This window comes from Octopus sinensis, linkage group LG2, assembly GCF_006345805.1.
Source record: "Octopus sinensis linkage group LG2, ASM634580v1, whole genome shotgun sequence".
NCBI lineage: Eukaryota > Metazoa > Mollusca > Cephalopoda > Octopoda > Octopodidae > Octopus > Octopus sinensis.
The window spans coordinates 181,718,927-181,735,476 of NC_042998.1; the positions used below are offsets into that span (position 1 = coordinate 181,718,927).

A 16,550-nucleotide genomic window follows, 5' to 3' on the forward strand; every position below is an offset into this window, starting at 1 on the left:
TTCTCTCCATTCTCACGAACTGATTTCACTCTTTTTGGATAGATTTGTGACTGGTGACGAAAAATGGATCTTCTATCGAAGTGTTAAACATCGTAAACAATGGCTTGGTAAAAGGAAAAAAGCTCAACCACAACCAAGAAGAGAACTTCATGGGAAAAAGGTTCTTCTCTCTATCTGGTGGGATTACAAAGGAGTAATTCACTTTGAATTGTTACCACCTAATGTAACAATCAATGCTCAAGTCTGATGTCAGCAATTAGAGTGTTTGAACCAAGCTTTGAAGAAAAAAAGACCCGCTTCAGTAAATCAAAAAGGAGTGATGTTTCATCAAGACAATGTGCGACCCCACACTGCAAAGATCACATCACAGAAGATCGAAAAGCTTGGTTGGGAAAAAATTCCTCATCCACCTTATTCTCCCGATCTTGCTCCTACAGACTACCATTTGTTTCATAGTTTACAGAATCATTTGGGGGACATAACGTTTGCAAGCTAGGAGGAGGTCGAAACTGACATTTCAGAGTTCTTCGCTTTGAAACCAATAGAGTTTTACATTGATGGGATTAAAAAGCTTGCAAATAGATGGAAGGAAGTCATAGATAATCAGGGAAAATACAATGATGATTAAATTTCAATTAAATATAACATTTGATTACTTGTTTTCTTTATTCAAAATTTGGACAGAACTTAAGAATTGACCTGATATATATTACTTATTACTATGTATGCCTGTACACGCATGTCTATTTCATATTTTTTCACCCATTTTTCGATACTTGCATAGGACTGAGGAAATTTATTGAGGTAGATTTCCTACTGCCACATATACTTCCTGTCACCAATCCTCTCTTGTTTCCAAACAAGATAATATTTCTCCTAGTCCTTCCAGTGTGAACAGCATAATGGCCAGATATATTTTCATGGAAGATTAAAAGCACCAATACTGCTGTGATTGATGTATGTTTATGTCAATACAAGGAGACAAACACAGACATACATACATATGACAAGCTTCTTTCAGTTTCCATTTACCAGACCCACTCACAAGACTGGCTTTGGCTGGCCTAGCGCTGTAGTAGCTGAGGCTTGCCCCAAAAGCACATGGTTTCAAGGCACACTTCTCATCCATACAATCATGTTAGTGCCTATTCATGCACATGTTTATATATGCATAAATATATATGTGTGGGTGTGTATATGTGTGTGTATATATATATATATATACCAATTAATATAAATATTTTAATCTTCGGATTCTTTTTAATGTGCTAGACCACTGGTTTTTATTGACTAATATCAATTTCTACCCTTAATTTTTATATATATATATAATATATATATATATATATATATATATATATATATATAGATATAGATATGTGTGTGTGTATATATATACATTTATATATATATATATATATATATATTTATATATATATATATATATATATATATATATATATATATATATATATATATATATACATATATATATATATATATATAGAGAGAGAGAGAGAGAGAGAGAGATCATTTAACATATTCTCTTTGGTTCCTTATTTATATATATTTTTAATAGCTGTAAAACACCTCCCACTTGACCCTCATTACCTCTTTGATCTCTTTTTTCATCTTATCTTCGCTTCCATCCCCCTCTTCAATGATACAGAGAAATTTTTAGTGAAGTGTATTAAGAAATACTGACAGAAAACCATTTCTCCTCTCTCTTCACCATCACCACCATCTGTCATCACCAACAGCAACAATAACAATACTATAGTATATATATATATATATAAAAAAAATTGGACACTTCATAAGATGATTGCTATGTACTGCCTGATTTATTTTATTCCACACCTCTTCTATATATCTATTGTTGTATCTTACCTCCCTCTACCCACTTCATTGTCTGCTCCCACCTTTTTTTTTTCTTTGCTTCTTTTGTAAATACTTAAGTACTGTTCTGATTTTTCATGTCAGTGTAAATTTAAACTGTTATTACTTAATCTCAGTTATCTATAAAAGAGTCTGTAGAGATTTCTCTTCTTGGCCTGTTTGTTGTCTTTATTTGTATCTTTATTCATGTATTTGAAGCTGTATCTTACCTCTGTTGCTACCTTCAGTTTTATTTCTCTGCTTTTCATAACTGCAAACTAAACTATGTATGTGCTGACATGGCTATATAGTCAAGAAGATCACTTTACAACTATATGGTTTGGGGTTTGATCTCAGTCCAGTCCATAGCATCTTGAATTGTCTTCTTCTGTAGACTCAGGTTAACCTATTTCTTTACTGCCCACAAGGGGCTAAACACAGAGGGAACAAACAAGGACAGACAAACGGATTAAGTCGATTATATCGACCCCAGTGCATAACTGGTACTTATTTAATCGACACCGAAAGGATGAAAGGCAAAGTTGACCTCGGCAGAATTTGAACTCAGAACATAATGGCAGACGAAATACCGCTGAGCATTTCGCCCGGCATGCTAACGTTTCTGCCAGCTCGCTGCCTTGGTTAACTAATGAGGAATTTGGGTGACCAAAATAGTGTAGAAGCTTGCAATATATGTGTGAAGGGGCATGTGTGTATATGCATGCACATTGTGTGTGTGTGTGTGTGTGTGTACACACATATATAGCAGTAAGCATGGCTGTGTGGTAAGAAGCTTGCTTCTCAACCACATGGTTTTGGGTTCAGTCCCACTGCATGACATCTTGGGTAAGTGTCTTCTACTGTAGCCTCAGACCAACCAAATCCTTGAAAGTGGATTTGGTAGACAGAAACTGAAAGAAGCCTGTTGTATATATATATATATGAATATATATGTGTGTGTCTGTGTTTGTCCCACCACCACCACTTGACAACTAATGTTGATGTGTTTACCTCCCCCATAACTTAGCGATTTGGCAAAAAGTGACCGATAGAATTAGTACTAGACTTCAAAAAATAAGTCCTTGGGTCAATTTGTTTAACTAAAACCCTTCAAGGCATTGCACCAGCATGGCCACAGTTAAACGACTGAAACAAATAAAAAAAATAAAAGCTATATATAGATATATAGATAGATATGTTTCTTTATTAGCCGCACAGACGGGACAGATTACAAAGTAGAGCTTTTCTTTTTTTTGGAGAAAAAAAATGTGTGGTAGGTTTTCGATCAAAAGGGATCGTAAAAGGGAAAGAAGAAAAAAGAAAAAAAAGGAAAAGAAACAAAAGAAAAGGAAGAAAAAGAAGAAAAAAGAAAGGAAAAAAGGGGAAAAGAAAAAAAACGATCAATAGGGGTCGTGTATCACAGTATCATGATGTACGGTATAAAGGGGAAAGCAGATAAGGTTTATCCGTGGGAAGAAAAGCCTACGGAAAAGACTACGGTAACCTCAGTCAATATTGTTACATGTTACCACATTTGTTTGCAAGTGGGTAACCCTCTGTTTTCAATTTCTGAGTTCATAGGATTATGCTCAAGGTGGCTTCGTCATTCATACATACCATCCTTGCTACATTCACCCATCTTTTTTTAAAACATTCGCTAGACAAAACTTGCCTCTCTACTCTCACTTTCCTTTTCAAGTGATACTTGAAGAAGTTGATGAGAGATTGACCAGAGAGGAAAGTGTTTGTCTCCAATCCTTTCAGACGCGTCCACCAGATACATTCTTTTGCTATAGCCACAAGGATGATGAAAATAGCTCTTCCTTCCTGTTTGAAGGAAGGAGACGTGACAATATTGATGATAGACTCGGCTGATAAACCGACTCGTCCCACACATGACAGTAGTTGTTTGACATAAGCCCACAGGTCGGAAATTGTTGGACACTGCACGAGTGCATGCAGAATGGTTTCGTCGCTCTGACCGCATCTCGGGCAGGTCGGCCCCGTGTTTCTCGAGCCATGTCTGTAGAGCTTATCTCGAATGGGTAGCGCTTCTCGGTAGCACTGCCAGGCCAAGGATCTCTGGAAGTTGTCCATGGGCCCTGGCCCGAAAGTCATCCTGAACAGGCGGGTCAGGTATTCCTCGTCGACGTCCAGGTTCGCCCCGAGCTCGTCGTCGTACCTCCCCTCCACTAATCCCCTATAGAATGCTTGGGTTGTGTTGGAGTCACTCAAAGTCGACCCGGGACAGCAGAGTTGCTTGAGAGCAACGCAACACTCGTGGTGCCATTCGCACTTCCTCGGCCTCTTTTTGATATATAGATAGATAGACAGACAGTCAGACAGATGTCTATATATCTGTTTGTGTATACTTGTGTGAGTGGCCTGAAGGCTCCAGGTTCAGTCCCACTGTATGGCATTTGGAGCAGATATTTTTTATCACAGCTTCAGTTTCATCCAAGTGAAACTGGGTAGAGAGATGCTATCTGGAAGCCTAACTATAATTCAAAAATACTTCTTTGTCACATTCTATCATGCTAATTTTGCTTCTAAATCACTCTAACGGTATTTGTGTCTGAAGAATACTCAGCCACTTATATGCTAATTCAGTGAGAAAGTAGTTCAGTTGACCAAATAATTGAATTCTTATTGTCAAAACGGATAGTTCTCCATTTACTTTTACTTGATGGTATAAAACGGTCTGTTGAGTTACCTTCCTTTAATTCAGACAGTAACTTAACTGTTTGATAAAAAGACAACTGTAAAGGATGTACCATATGGAAATAAGTACCAGTAATATGATTGATTAAAATTTTCTAAAGACAGTACCCTACCATAACCACAGTCCAATGACAAACCAGTAAAAGAGAAAAATGAATGTGTGCATGAGTGTATCCATCCATCACTAAATGTCTGTATTTGTTTGTGTGTGTTCATGATGCTGTGTGAGGTATTTACAAAATTTCATTCATGTTCACATACATAAAAACAGCTGATTATTTTTACTGTTTAGCTTCAAGCAAAACTACATACTATTTTTATCCAAACTATCTATAGCACAACGAAATAGGTCTGGTGCTGTAGATTCTGATGACAATGATCTTGTAAAAAATTTAGTATTGCATTTGTTTTTTTTTCTTTATGTTACGAAAGACAAGTCTAATCTCATAATTTTTCATTAAAGTGTTGTTTGATCTTATGCTGCTTTGACACACTGTTTCTGTGCTGTATACATAAGCTTCTTTTGGTGTTCCTTGGTGGGAGATTAGTGATTTTCTTTTTCCTTCTTTTCTGAGTGAAAGATTATCTTTTTAGGTATTGTTCAATGTTAGAAGTGTAAACCACTCACTTGTGCATCAGGTTTCTTTAAATTGCTATCTATTGCCAAATTGCTTCTCTTCTGGATGCATCCATACTATCAAGTTGCATTTCTATGCGCAGCTAGTTTGACAGAAGCAGGAAAATTCAGGACATTGACCCCAACCAAGTAAAAATATAAATATTTATTCAATGTAGTAGTAGTAACTAGCAAAAAGTTTTCTACTTAGAAGCCAAGTGTTTCACACCTTATCTATTCAGGCTTTGAAGTATTAAATTAATATCCTATTAATTGGTTTATCATTTAGAAAGGCTTTCATAAAGATTACATTTTTTTAGTGCAATGAATTATTTCTATATTTTCTAAGTTAAAACAACAACATTTATTTTTGCTTAAAGAACACGTTTTTGATAACATTGTTTCAAAGTCCTTGTGAAGCTTTTATGATTTATTTCAATGACAAAATCTAATCAAAATAGAAACCTATAGATTTTGATAATAGGGAAATAAACTCTAATCACTTACTGTCTGACTGTCTTTGAATTTCATTTATCTGCTCTGATCAAACTGGAACTTAATGGAAATCAGAATTTAGATATATTTTTAAAGTTATACCACTCTGGCAAGAAATGATCTCATTAATGTTAGACATTTAAGTGACACATGACAACAAATATCTAACCTGATGACAACCACAATGAACTGTTGTAGATTGTAGTTTGTGAATGGGTAACATATATATAAATAATGTTAGGGATCAATCTAGGTAGATATGAATAGTCTTAGAAGATCACTGGAGTTGACTAAATATAGAAAAGGAAATATGCAATAAAGCATTTCACTATTTTGTTTTGGTCTTGATTAGGTGAATGAGCTTTCTAATTTGTTGAAGTCTTTCTGAAGACTTCAACATGAAATTTGTATTACTGACTTTTAATAAGTTATTTTCATTATATTTTAAATTCTTGGAAATTATAGTTTAAGACACTCCTTGTTGGAAATTACGTGATTTTAAATAGAAATATTTTGCATATATTCATTTGAAAGAAAGAGTAGAGAAAGCGGGGAGGGAGAGAGAGAGGTAGATGTGGGGCTATCAGTTAAATGAAACTAAGTACTGTGTCCACACTAATATCCATCTGTGTATGTTCTTTCATCTTAATAGCTTCTTATATATTTATCTAATAATGTTAGTGTTGAATAATTTGTACCAGAATAGGCTTCCAGCTATAAAACAGTGTGTCAGTATGAATTGACAGATTGTTGCTGAGGAGTATGTAATGATAGCAGCACCCTTGCTCTCACTGGCGCTGAGAAGAAAGAGGCATGGTTATGTTGCTACAAGAGGCTACTGAATTTAGGGAATGCATGGCAGTGAAAAGAACTTCCTCAAATAGCTCCAACAGAGAGACCAGCTATCTGGTTGAAATGGCCATCAGCCATAGTCAATAAGATGAAAATATCCAGTGAAGTGCTAGCTTTTCACATAGTCAATCAAGTAGAACAGAAATGTGTCATTTCCATTGATGGCATAGTAGTATCATTACTTGCTACAAAAAGAAGTGCAGAGACATCAGACTGATGGACTGAGCTCTGGAAGGAGTTATAGCGCAACTGATTAAGAAGAAAATTAACTCAGATGAGAAACATTGCAGATTTGTGCTAGGATGAGGTATCACTGATGCCATCTTCCTAGTACAAGAACTACAGGAGTAGTTCTTAGTAAAGGACAAGCCACTGTACCCTCTTTACCTCACATTCATTGGCCTAGAGAAAGTCTTTGACAAGATGCCATACTCTGATGGTTTGCTAAGAAAACTAAGGGTAGTTGAACGGTTTATGAGAGCCATGCAAACCAACTGTCAGAAAGCTGGCATTGAACTCAGTAAAGGATCTAGCATGCAGTAGGTGTCCAACAAGGGTCAATTCTCTGCCCTTCTTGTTTATTATAGCTCTCCAGGCATAAAACCAGTTGTCCATGAGAATTTGTATGCCAATGCTCTAGTTCTTAAAACCAAATCTGTCAAAGAATTAGAGAAGCACTTCCAGACATGTAAAGCCTAAACTCAAGGAAAAAATCAGGACTCCACATACATGTTCATTATGTAGAAAAAATATAGGTAAGAATACCAAAAACTTTGATATACCCATTGTAAACTATAGTTATACAAGAAATGCAGTGGGATTGTATGCAGGCTAATAGATGTGCAAAAGGGTGAGCAGTGAGAGCAAAACCTCAGAGAATGCTCTAGAATTAGTTGATAACTTCTGTTATCTAGGTAACATAATTAGCAGTGGAGAAGAGTGTTCCAAAAGCATAGCAAGTTGAGTGAAAAAGCAAGGTGGAAAATGTTCAGGGAGCTATTACCCCTACTGGCAACAAAGCAATTCTTCTTCAAGATAAATTAGAAAAATTGCATGCTAAGGAAACATGTGTAGAATTCAATACAAAGGCTGAAAAGAAATGAGTCAAGTGTGCGCAGATAGATGTGTAATGACTCGAGAAGAAAGCTGGATATAAGAGGAATCAGATGTTGTGGGCTAGAAAAAAGACTGAAGTGCTACAGACATGTGATGTGTATGGAGGATGATATCTGGGTACAGAAGTGTCAAGTTACCCAGGCAGGATGAACCTGTGGGAGGGAAAGATCAAAGAAGACATAGAAAGGAAAGGTGGAAGCTGATCTCAGCAGACTGAAATTTACAAAGGAAATTATAAAGGATTGTATCAAATGATGAGAAGCTGTGCTGTAGAAGACCTATTCAAGCATGAAAAAATAAACATAAAATGATGATTCAATGTTATATGGAAACACTGCAAGCTCTTTCAATTTAATGTTAATCTCCATTTTATGAAAATAATCTCCATTTAATGAAGATAAAACATTTTATTTTTAAATGAATGAGTCAATATTTCTAAAATTAAAAGTATATTTTTGGTTAGCAACAAGCAATTAGAGATGTAACAAATGTAAAGTTATTTCATTTGCATCAGCATTTAAGAATGAATTTTTAGTGAGTGGCCATGCCTTGAGCTTATGTCTGAGTAAACTTCATTATACACTAGAATTCAGTTGGATTTATTTCTGTTGGAATTATATTTAACCCTTTAGTATTCAAATTATTCTATCAAATTTAATGCTTATCCATTCACATTGTTTTGAATTAATCTTGTAACTTTGAGATTTCTATGATGTGACTGTTTATTTTTAGAATGACATAGTAGAATAGCTGTGAGAAGCTGAATCTGGCCATCTTGAACAAAAAACAGGTAGAATATTTGGGTTCGATATTGCAATATCCAACCCAAATATTCTACCTGATTTAAATGCTAAAAGGCTAAGACAGCTTTTCTATCAATTTTATTATATCTAAAACTCAATGTTTATGATTTGGGAGTAAATTAATCAATAATCAATAAATGTAGTAAGGCCTGCCCATCTTCAGGGCTTTGTTATTGTTAGTGTCTGCAAATCATAAACTTCTAAAGTTGTATTGAGATATTTTTAAAAAAGTTAAATCAAGTCACAAAAAATATTTTGTTGGGCTTTGCAATACAATTAGAAATAAATGTAACCAAGTCAAAGTGACAAATGAGAATCGAGTTATTAAATGCCTTTTTTCATACATTTAGATAGAGAAGGTAGAGATCTCATCATCATCAAAAATAATTTTCATAATTATGTTGAAGTTCTGCATATTTACATATTTTTGTATGAGATATTTCTTAAGCCAATTTTTGTTTTTGTTAGTTAAAAATATTTTTATGTGTTCTATTCAATGATCACATTAAAATAATAATTCAGTTGCACACATATATAGTGTTCTCTATATTCTTGTATTATTTTAAGAAACTCTCTTTGCATTCAGTACCAAGGGAATATCAGTTTATTCTAAAATTCAGTACAGGCTGTAAACTACAATAAAACATTTTCCAGTGGAAAATTTGAATTTGAAGTCCCAGAACAATTTTCTTTCTGATTATATATATATATGTATATATATATATATATATCATCATCATAAACATCATCGTTTAACGTCCGCTTTCCATGCTAGCATGGGTTGGACGATTTGACTGAGGACTAGCAAACCAGATGGCTGCACCAAGCTCCAATCTTGATCTGGCAGAGTTTCTACAGCTGGCTGCCCTTCCTAACGCCAACCACTCCGAGAGTGTAGTGGGTGCTTTTACATGCCACCGGCACAAGGGCCAGTCAGGTGGTACTGGCAACAGCCATGCTCAAATAGTGTTTTTTACGTGCCACCTGCACAGGAGCCAGTCCAGCAGCACTGGCAATGACCTCGTTCAAATGTTTTTTCATGTGCCACCGGCAAAAATGCCAGTAAGATGACGCTGGTAACGATCACACTCGAATGGTCCTCTTATGTGCCACCGGCACGGAAGCCAGTTAGCTGCTCTGGCAACGATCATGCTTGGATGGTGCTCTTAGCACTCTACTAGCACGGATGCCAGTCATCGAATTTGATTTTGATTTTGATTTCACTTGCCTCAACAGGTCTTTGCAAGCAGAGTTTAGTGTCCAATGAAGGAAAGATACGCATAAGTGGGCTGGTTACTCCCCTATAGACACACACACACACATATATATATATATATACACATACACACATCATCATCATCATTGTTTAATGTCTGCTTTCCATGCTGGCATGGGTTGGATGGTTTGACTGAGGACCGACGAGCTAGATGGCTGCACCAAGCTCCAATCTGATACACACACACACACACAAATTTTCTCCCATATTTACATGAGTTGGATAGTTCTGAGAACATGTAACTGTTTTATAACAAGTGTATGCAAAATATGGTTTCTACAAACAGATGATGCTAAAGCCAAAGAAAAAAATTGAATGACTTTCATGTCATCATGAGAAAGCAGAATGTGACACTGTTTATTTGATGTTACTTCATGAAAAATTGATTCAAGTTATATAAACACATACAGCAAGATATTAGTGGAAAGGTCATATAATGAAGTTTTGTGGTTTGCGGAAAGGTTAAAAGTTGGTGGTTATGGGATAAAATTTAGTACATTGGATGATGAAAATTGATACAAGCTAACATATTGAGAAAATGTAATACAAATAGGCATATGATGAAAATTGGTGTATGTGGACATATGGTCAAGATTCTTGCATTTGGATATATGATGAAGATTAGTGAAAATTGGTAAATTTGAACATATGGCAAAAATTGGTAAATATAGACAATAGGTGAAAATTGCCACATGTGGGTATATGGTGGAAAATTTTTTTAATATGGATATAGGGTGAAAATTGGTAAATCTGGACATATGAGGAAGATCAATACATGTTGACGTGATACAAATTGGTAAATGTGACCATATGGTGAAGATTGATATATATGGACATATGTTGAAAATTGCTACATGTAGATATATGGTGATGGCTGGTAGATGTAGTCATATGGTGAAGATTGGTAAATCTGGACATTCTGTAATGATTACTGCATGTACTATATTTTCCACCATACAAGTTTAATTTTTCAAACCAGAATTTTTAACCAAAAAAGTTAGGTCAGTCAGTTTAATGCACCCAGATGGCTTTGGAGGACCAAAGATTCTGCATGAAATGCAGCAGGATTTGAAAAGCTAGTGATAATGTTTACATTATGATGCTTATATGCTACATCAATTTGTATGCCATAAAATACAGTAGACATATGATGAAGATTTGTATAAGCCAGTATATAGTAAAAATCAGTAAATGTGGACATATAGTGAAGATTGAAACAAGTGGACATATAATAAAGACTAAGGCAAATGAACATATGATGAAAAATTTATGATAAAAGTAGAATGAAGAAGGCTTGGAGTCATTGTTCAGTTCAGCCTGAGTAAAGATAAGTAGAGAGGGGATGGTAATTAGCCAGTTTCAACTGACTCACATTAGACATCAGAAGAAACTATCAAGAACAGAGGCAATAAAAAATGAAAATGTTTGTTTTTCTATCCTACCATGGAATAATAAATGATGGGAATGAAGATAATAAATGAAGATATGCATGTGTGTGTGTGTGTAAAGGGTAGTTATATTTACAGTATATAAATATCATTCCAATGTTAGAATCTACTAAAGCTAATATACGTCTTAGAATTTTTATGTACAGAATTTTTATGTACAATCGCTGTGTGGTTATGTAATGAGTGATTCTGTTATATCCTTTGTGATATAAGACAATGCAATCAGTCTGTTTGCAAATATTTACCATTGCCATTTCATGGCTGAGAAGTTGGAATTAGTGAGGGCATAGAGTTGTAAACTTGTTATTCATTTATTGGTTTCAGTCATTTGACCGTAACCATGCTGGAGCACCTATCTTCTGAAAATGTTGTTAATTATATTGGGCCCAGTTTTTGGAAACTTACTATTTTGTCAACCACAGCAGGATCTTTCTTGTTACACTCTATGGTAAAAAAAAAAAGAAGGATTGGTGAATTTGAACCTACAGGAATTCCCTTCCATTTCACATTTCCCCAACTTCTCAACAATTCAAATTAAGCATTAATCAAGCTAACCACATCCAATTGTCTTTATAAACAAATTTAGTATCTGTTTTATCTCTTGGAACTAAGAAATTAAAAAGATCAGTATTAGTAGTGTTGAAATACATGAGGTAAAAGGGAATTCCACAGAAGTGATCTACAAGATAAAGAACTATGTCTAAAGTAATAGAGAGCAGAAAAGATGCCATACAGGTGAGATATTTCTGATGAATTCAGAAGATAAACTACTGTAGAATAACCATAACCATCACTGACAAGCAACTATGATTCAATGGCATATATCATGTTTCATCATCATCATCATCATCATCATCATACATCTATTTTCCATGCTGGCATGGGTTGGATGGTTTGACTGAGAACTGGGGAGCTGTACCAGGTTCCAAACTGATTTGGATGCCTTTCCTAATGCCAACCACTCTAAAAGTGTAGTGGGTGCTAGCTACATGATCCTAGTACCGGCCACCAGCTGCCTATGTGGATGCAAGTAAAAAAGATATCCTCACAGCTTTCCTACCCTTGATCCAATGGAATATCAAGGATGTGACAGATGGAGCAAGAAAAGGCTACACCAGCACTTGGTTGGTACTTGTTTAGCTAAGTAATATGTAATAAGTGCTTTGCTTGAAGACACAAAGCGCTATCATATGGTCATATGCCCTACACCCCTACCTACCTGACTGTATACCTTTACAGAATAAGAAGAATAAAAGCAAAGTTATGGCTTGACATTGAAGTAGTGTAGAAAAGTTAATTAAGAGAGACAGTTTAAGGAAATGAAAGACTTTGTTTTCTGAATGATGATGACTGGCTTCTGTGCCGGTGGCACATAAAAAGCACCATCCGAACGTGGCCGATGCCAGTGCCGCCTTGACTGGCTTCCGTGCCAGTGGCACGTTAAAAGCACCAACCGATCGTGGCCGATGCCAGACCTCCCTGGCACCTGTGCAGGTGGCACGTAAAAAGCACCCACTACACTCGCGGAGTGGTTGGCATTAGGAAGGGCATCCAGCTGTTGAAACACTGCCAGATCAGACTGGAGCCTGGTGCAGCCCCTGGCTTCCCAGACCCCGGTCGAACCGTCCAACCCGTGCTAGCGCGGAAAACGGACGTTAAACGATGATGAATGTTATCTAGAATGTTGACTTCAACTTCACAGACATCTTAAAAAAAAGCAAGTCCTCTTTGAAAATTCTACGAACATTGCTTTTTTTAAAGGGGCCTCTAAAAGCATTGAGTTTTCCATGAGGAAAGGGATTGCATTTCAGTTCTACTCTTAAACTCTTGATGCAATTCTCAGTTACATAAGAATTATATCATTGAATAAATCTCAATAATTTTAGCTTCATCTCATTATTCACAGCTGATACATCAGATATTTTGATCTTGTTCTTGCCACTGCAGACTATCACTAGACCACCAGTTCTGTAACTATATTTTTATCTTTAAATTGTACTGAGTTTTGTAAAATCTTATATTGTTATTTACAAATTACCCATAGCCATTTCATCTGCTGGTATATTGTACAGTTGTAGAAGAAAAATAAAACTTGTGGGCTTGGTGCTTAATACAATGAATTTTCTTTCAGGAAGATCCCCAGCAGACCAATTGGCTCCCTTATTTGATGCCAAGCTGGCTATTGTTCAGGACTTGTCATTTAAACATTTGGTAAACTAATTTAGTGTATTACTTTCAATGGGATCTTACTGTAGGGATTTCAAGAGTTTTTTTACAGTTGTATATACCATATTTTCTGGCATACAAGTCAAGGTGGAATATAGTGTAAACATTCAAACCTCATCATTATCTTCCCAAATCCTGATGGATTTCACATGGAATTTTTGGTCCTCCAAAGTAGTCTTGGTGTTTAAGTTTACCAATTTTTTTCTGTATATTTTGGTCTGAAAAACTTGGCTTGTATGTTGGAAAATACAGTAATTTCTGTCTCCAACAATTCTTTCCTAAAAACAGTACTGGTATTTGAGTCCCTCAAATTAAGGGGAGGTATGTTAATCAACCTGCCCATAGCAAAAGGCAGTTTCTCTAATGTCAAAGTTTTAACCTAGGTTCTTGACAACCAAACCACTCATCTATTATACATCAATTACAGATAAACTTCAATTTTAGATTTACATGGTTTTATTTTACTTACCAGTTATATGTTCATATATATGTGTTTGATAATATGTATACATCTATTTGTGTTTATAGTTTATATTTACTTACAAAGCCCTAGGTTTAATATTTAGAAAGGGACCTTTAAAATAGCTCAGAATTGGAAAACAGTTCATACTTAATTGTCTGTAATTCAAGGACAAAGAACAACCTCATTCATTAGGGTTAAAATTTCAACTCTACATTGCTAATCCAACTGCCCTAATCCTTGCTAAGTTTTTCCAAATGCTTGCATCATATTCTTCCCTCCAGATCCCATCCCTCTTATTTATTTGTTCTTATCTCATTTCATAAATAGGATTTTTAAAATTCCCAAGATTAATGTTTACATAGTTGTACGGAACTTCTCAGACTGAAGTGAAGAAATCAACAGCCGACGGTAATATGAGTCAACTTAACAGCACTGCCCCTTCATTCAACTGTTTTACTTCAAGTAGAAAGTGTTTAAATAGAAAGAAATAACTAGAAACTGCAGCTGTGTGATGTCAGTGTGCAGCCAATATTGCAGCTCTGGTTGGTTTTACTGCAGCAAATTGCTGCTTGCTATATTGTAACTACTACTACTTGAAGTGCAGCTGCAATTCATGGTATTCAGATAATGCAGAAAGGTTACATCTAAATTAATCTGTCTAGGAATTGTGACAATTGGTCATAGCTAAGTTTGGCTACTTATCTTATTATTTCACTTGTATTTGACTAATTGTGCAACAATACTGCAATTAATAGATGCATATAAATGCATCTAAATCTATTTTTACTCTTTAAATCTGTTAGATTATTTTATGATAACTGCAGCTTCTCTTGTTTGTTTACTTAATTTTGATCAAATTGTCACATAAATGTCTTGATCTATTGATTATTATTCTCATTTCGGCTTGATTCCACCCCGCTCTTTTATTACTTCGTCAATTATTTATCTCACTAGTCTATATATTTTGGTAAATAATGAAAAAAAGAAAACACTGTCCTTATGGTGACTATCATAAAGTCCTGATCGCGTGATTTTATTCTGGCCTTATTCGATAAAAACTATGTGTAGTACCCCTCCCAAACTATCAACTTATTCGAACTCTGCAACGACTAGTAGGATTATAATATAGGAGATATAGTCTGCATCTGCAGCTCGAAATATCTTAATGATCATATAATATAATGTTTGCAGTTCTTGTTTTTATTTTTATTTACTTTTTAAATCTGCATAAAGAACCATTTACAATTACTGGAGATATTTCATATTTCTTTACATTATGATGATTAGCTAAAATTTCTTACCTGTGATGCCTGGCATGTTGATGTGGTAAGCATTTAATGTATCCAGATGTATTACTCAAATGAACTGTATCCTTAAAATATTTTGCTATTATTATTATTATTTTTATTATTATTATTATTATTATTATTATTATTATTATTATTATTGTGTTGAAGACTATTATTTATTATGTTTTTTTTTTGTTTTTTTTCAGACTAATAAAAAAAAAACACAAATATACATCAATTTATTATTCCCTTATAAACTCCATTTTTGTGCCAAACAATAAACCTGGGAAACCACACCGGAGACCTCTTCCCTGAGCTGAATGCAAAAGAAGGAATCCCACAGCAGCAGAGGTCAAGAACCCTGCCAATGACAATTGAACAATCTCAGGCCACTATATGGGTAAGTATTATCTTTTTCAAGTCCTATTGATAGTTGAAGTTATTTTTACTTTTGTGTAAAGATGATAAATTGAAAATGATTATCCCATTTCAAGTTTATAGTTTTATTATCAGGAAATTTTCAGCTTGAAATGATGTCCAGTTAAGTTTATATATATATATATGATGTGCAATGTCCTGCCACCATTACCACAAAAAAAAACCCTGCTTATCTTTCAAATTTAATTCATTATAAGCATTTAAAGATGTGTTCTTAGTCAAAATTAATAAGAAAATCAAAACAATTTCATTGTTACATTAAATAAAAACAGCTGTTAATTTCTTAATATCAAGCAGAAAATTTAAGATAGAAAATTAGTAAACTTTATATATATATATATATATATATATATATATATATATATTATATCATCATTGTTTTAACATTCATTTTTCCATGCTCGCATGGGCTGTACATGTGTGTATAATATATATATATATATATATATATATATATATATATATATATATACATTTTATTTATTTTATTGTGCACATTACTTAATCATTGGTATATGTTTTATCTTATATTTAATCTTTCTATACGATGTAATTTTTCTAAATGGTATAATTTAAATTTGTTATTATTAAATTGTTAAAAAGGTGGGTTTTTTTCAAATTTATATATATATTATATTTTGTGAAATTTGATTTAGTATTTCTAAATTGAATTTTTCCCTGTAAGTTTGGAATAATATTCCCTCATATTATATATATATATAAAATTTGTTTTCACAAAGCAAAGGTTGATAGTGACTTCAAAGTTTCATTGTATACTGGCTTTGTCAGACAGTCTGATAAAAGCAGTCAGTGGTAAAAGTTCAGTCACTGTAAATCTTTTCCATATAGCTGTGTGTTGAAAAGGTTGACAGTAACTGTGAAGTTTTGCCATTATAGACAAATTAAAAGCATGCACCATCATTAAACAC

The 16,550-nt window shown here is 34.4% G+C and overlaps 1 protein-coding gene across 2 annotated transcripts in view; it reads left to right on the top strand.

Annotated features, from left to right (window-relative positions):
* LOC115232556 overlaps window positions 1–16,550 on the top strand; it is a 133,867-nt gene that overhangs the window by 81,330 nt on the left and 35,987 nt on the right. For both annotated transcript variants that reach the window (XM_036500497.1, XM_029802508.2), the window contains one exon: window positions 15,390–15,583. In XM_036500497.1, coding sequence (XP_036356390.1) covers window positions 15,551–15,583 — 33 coding nt within the window. In that variant the 5' untranslated portion in view covers window positions 15,390–15,550. The remainder of the gene's footprint in view (window positions 1–15,389; window positions 15,584–16,550) is intronic.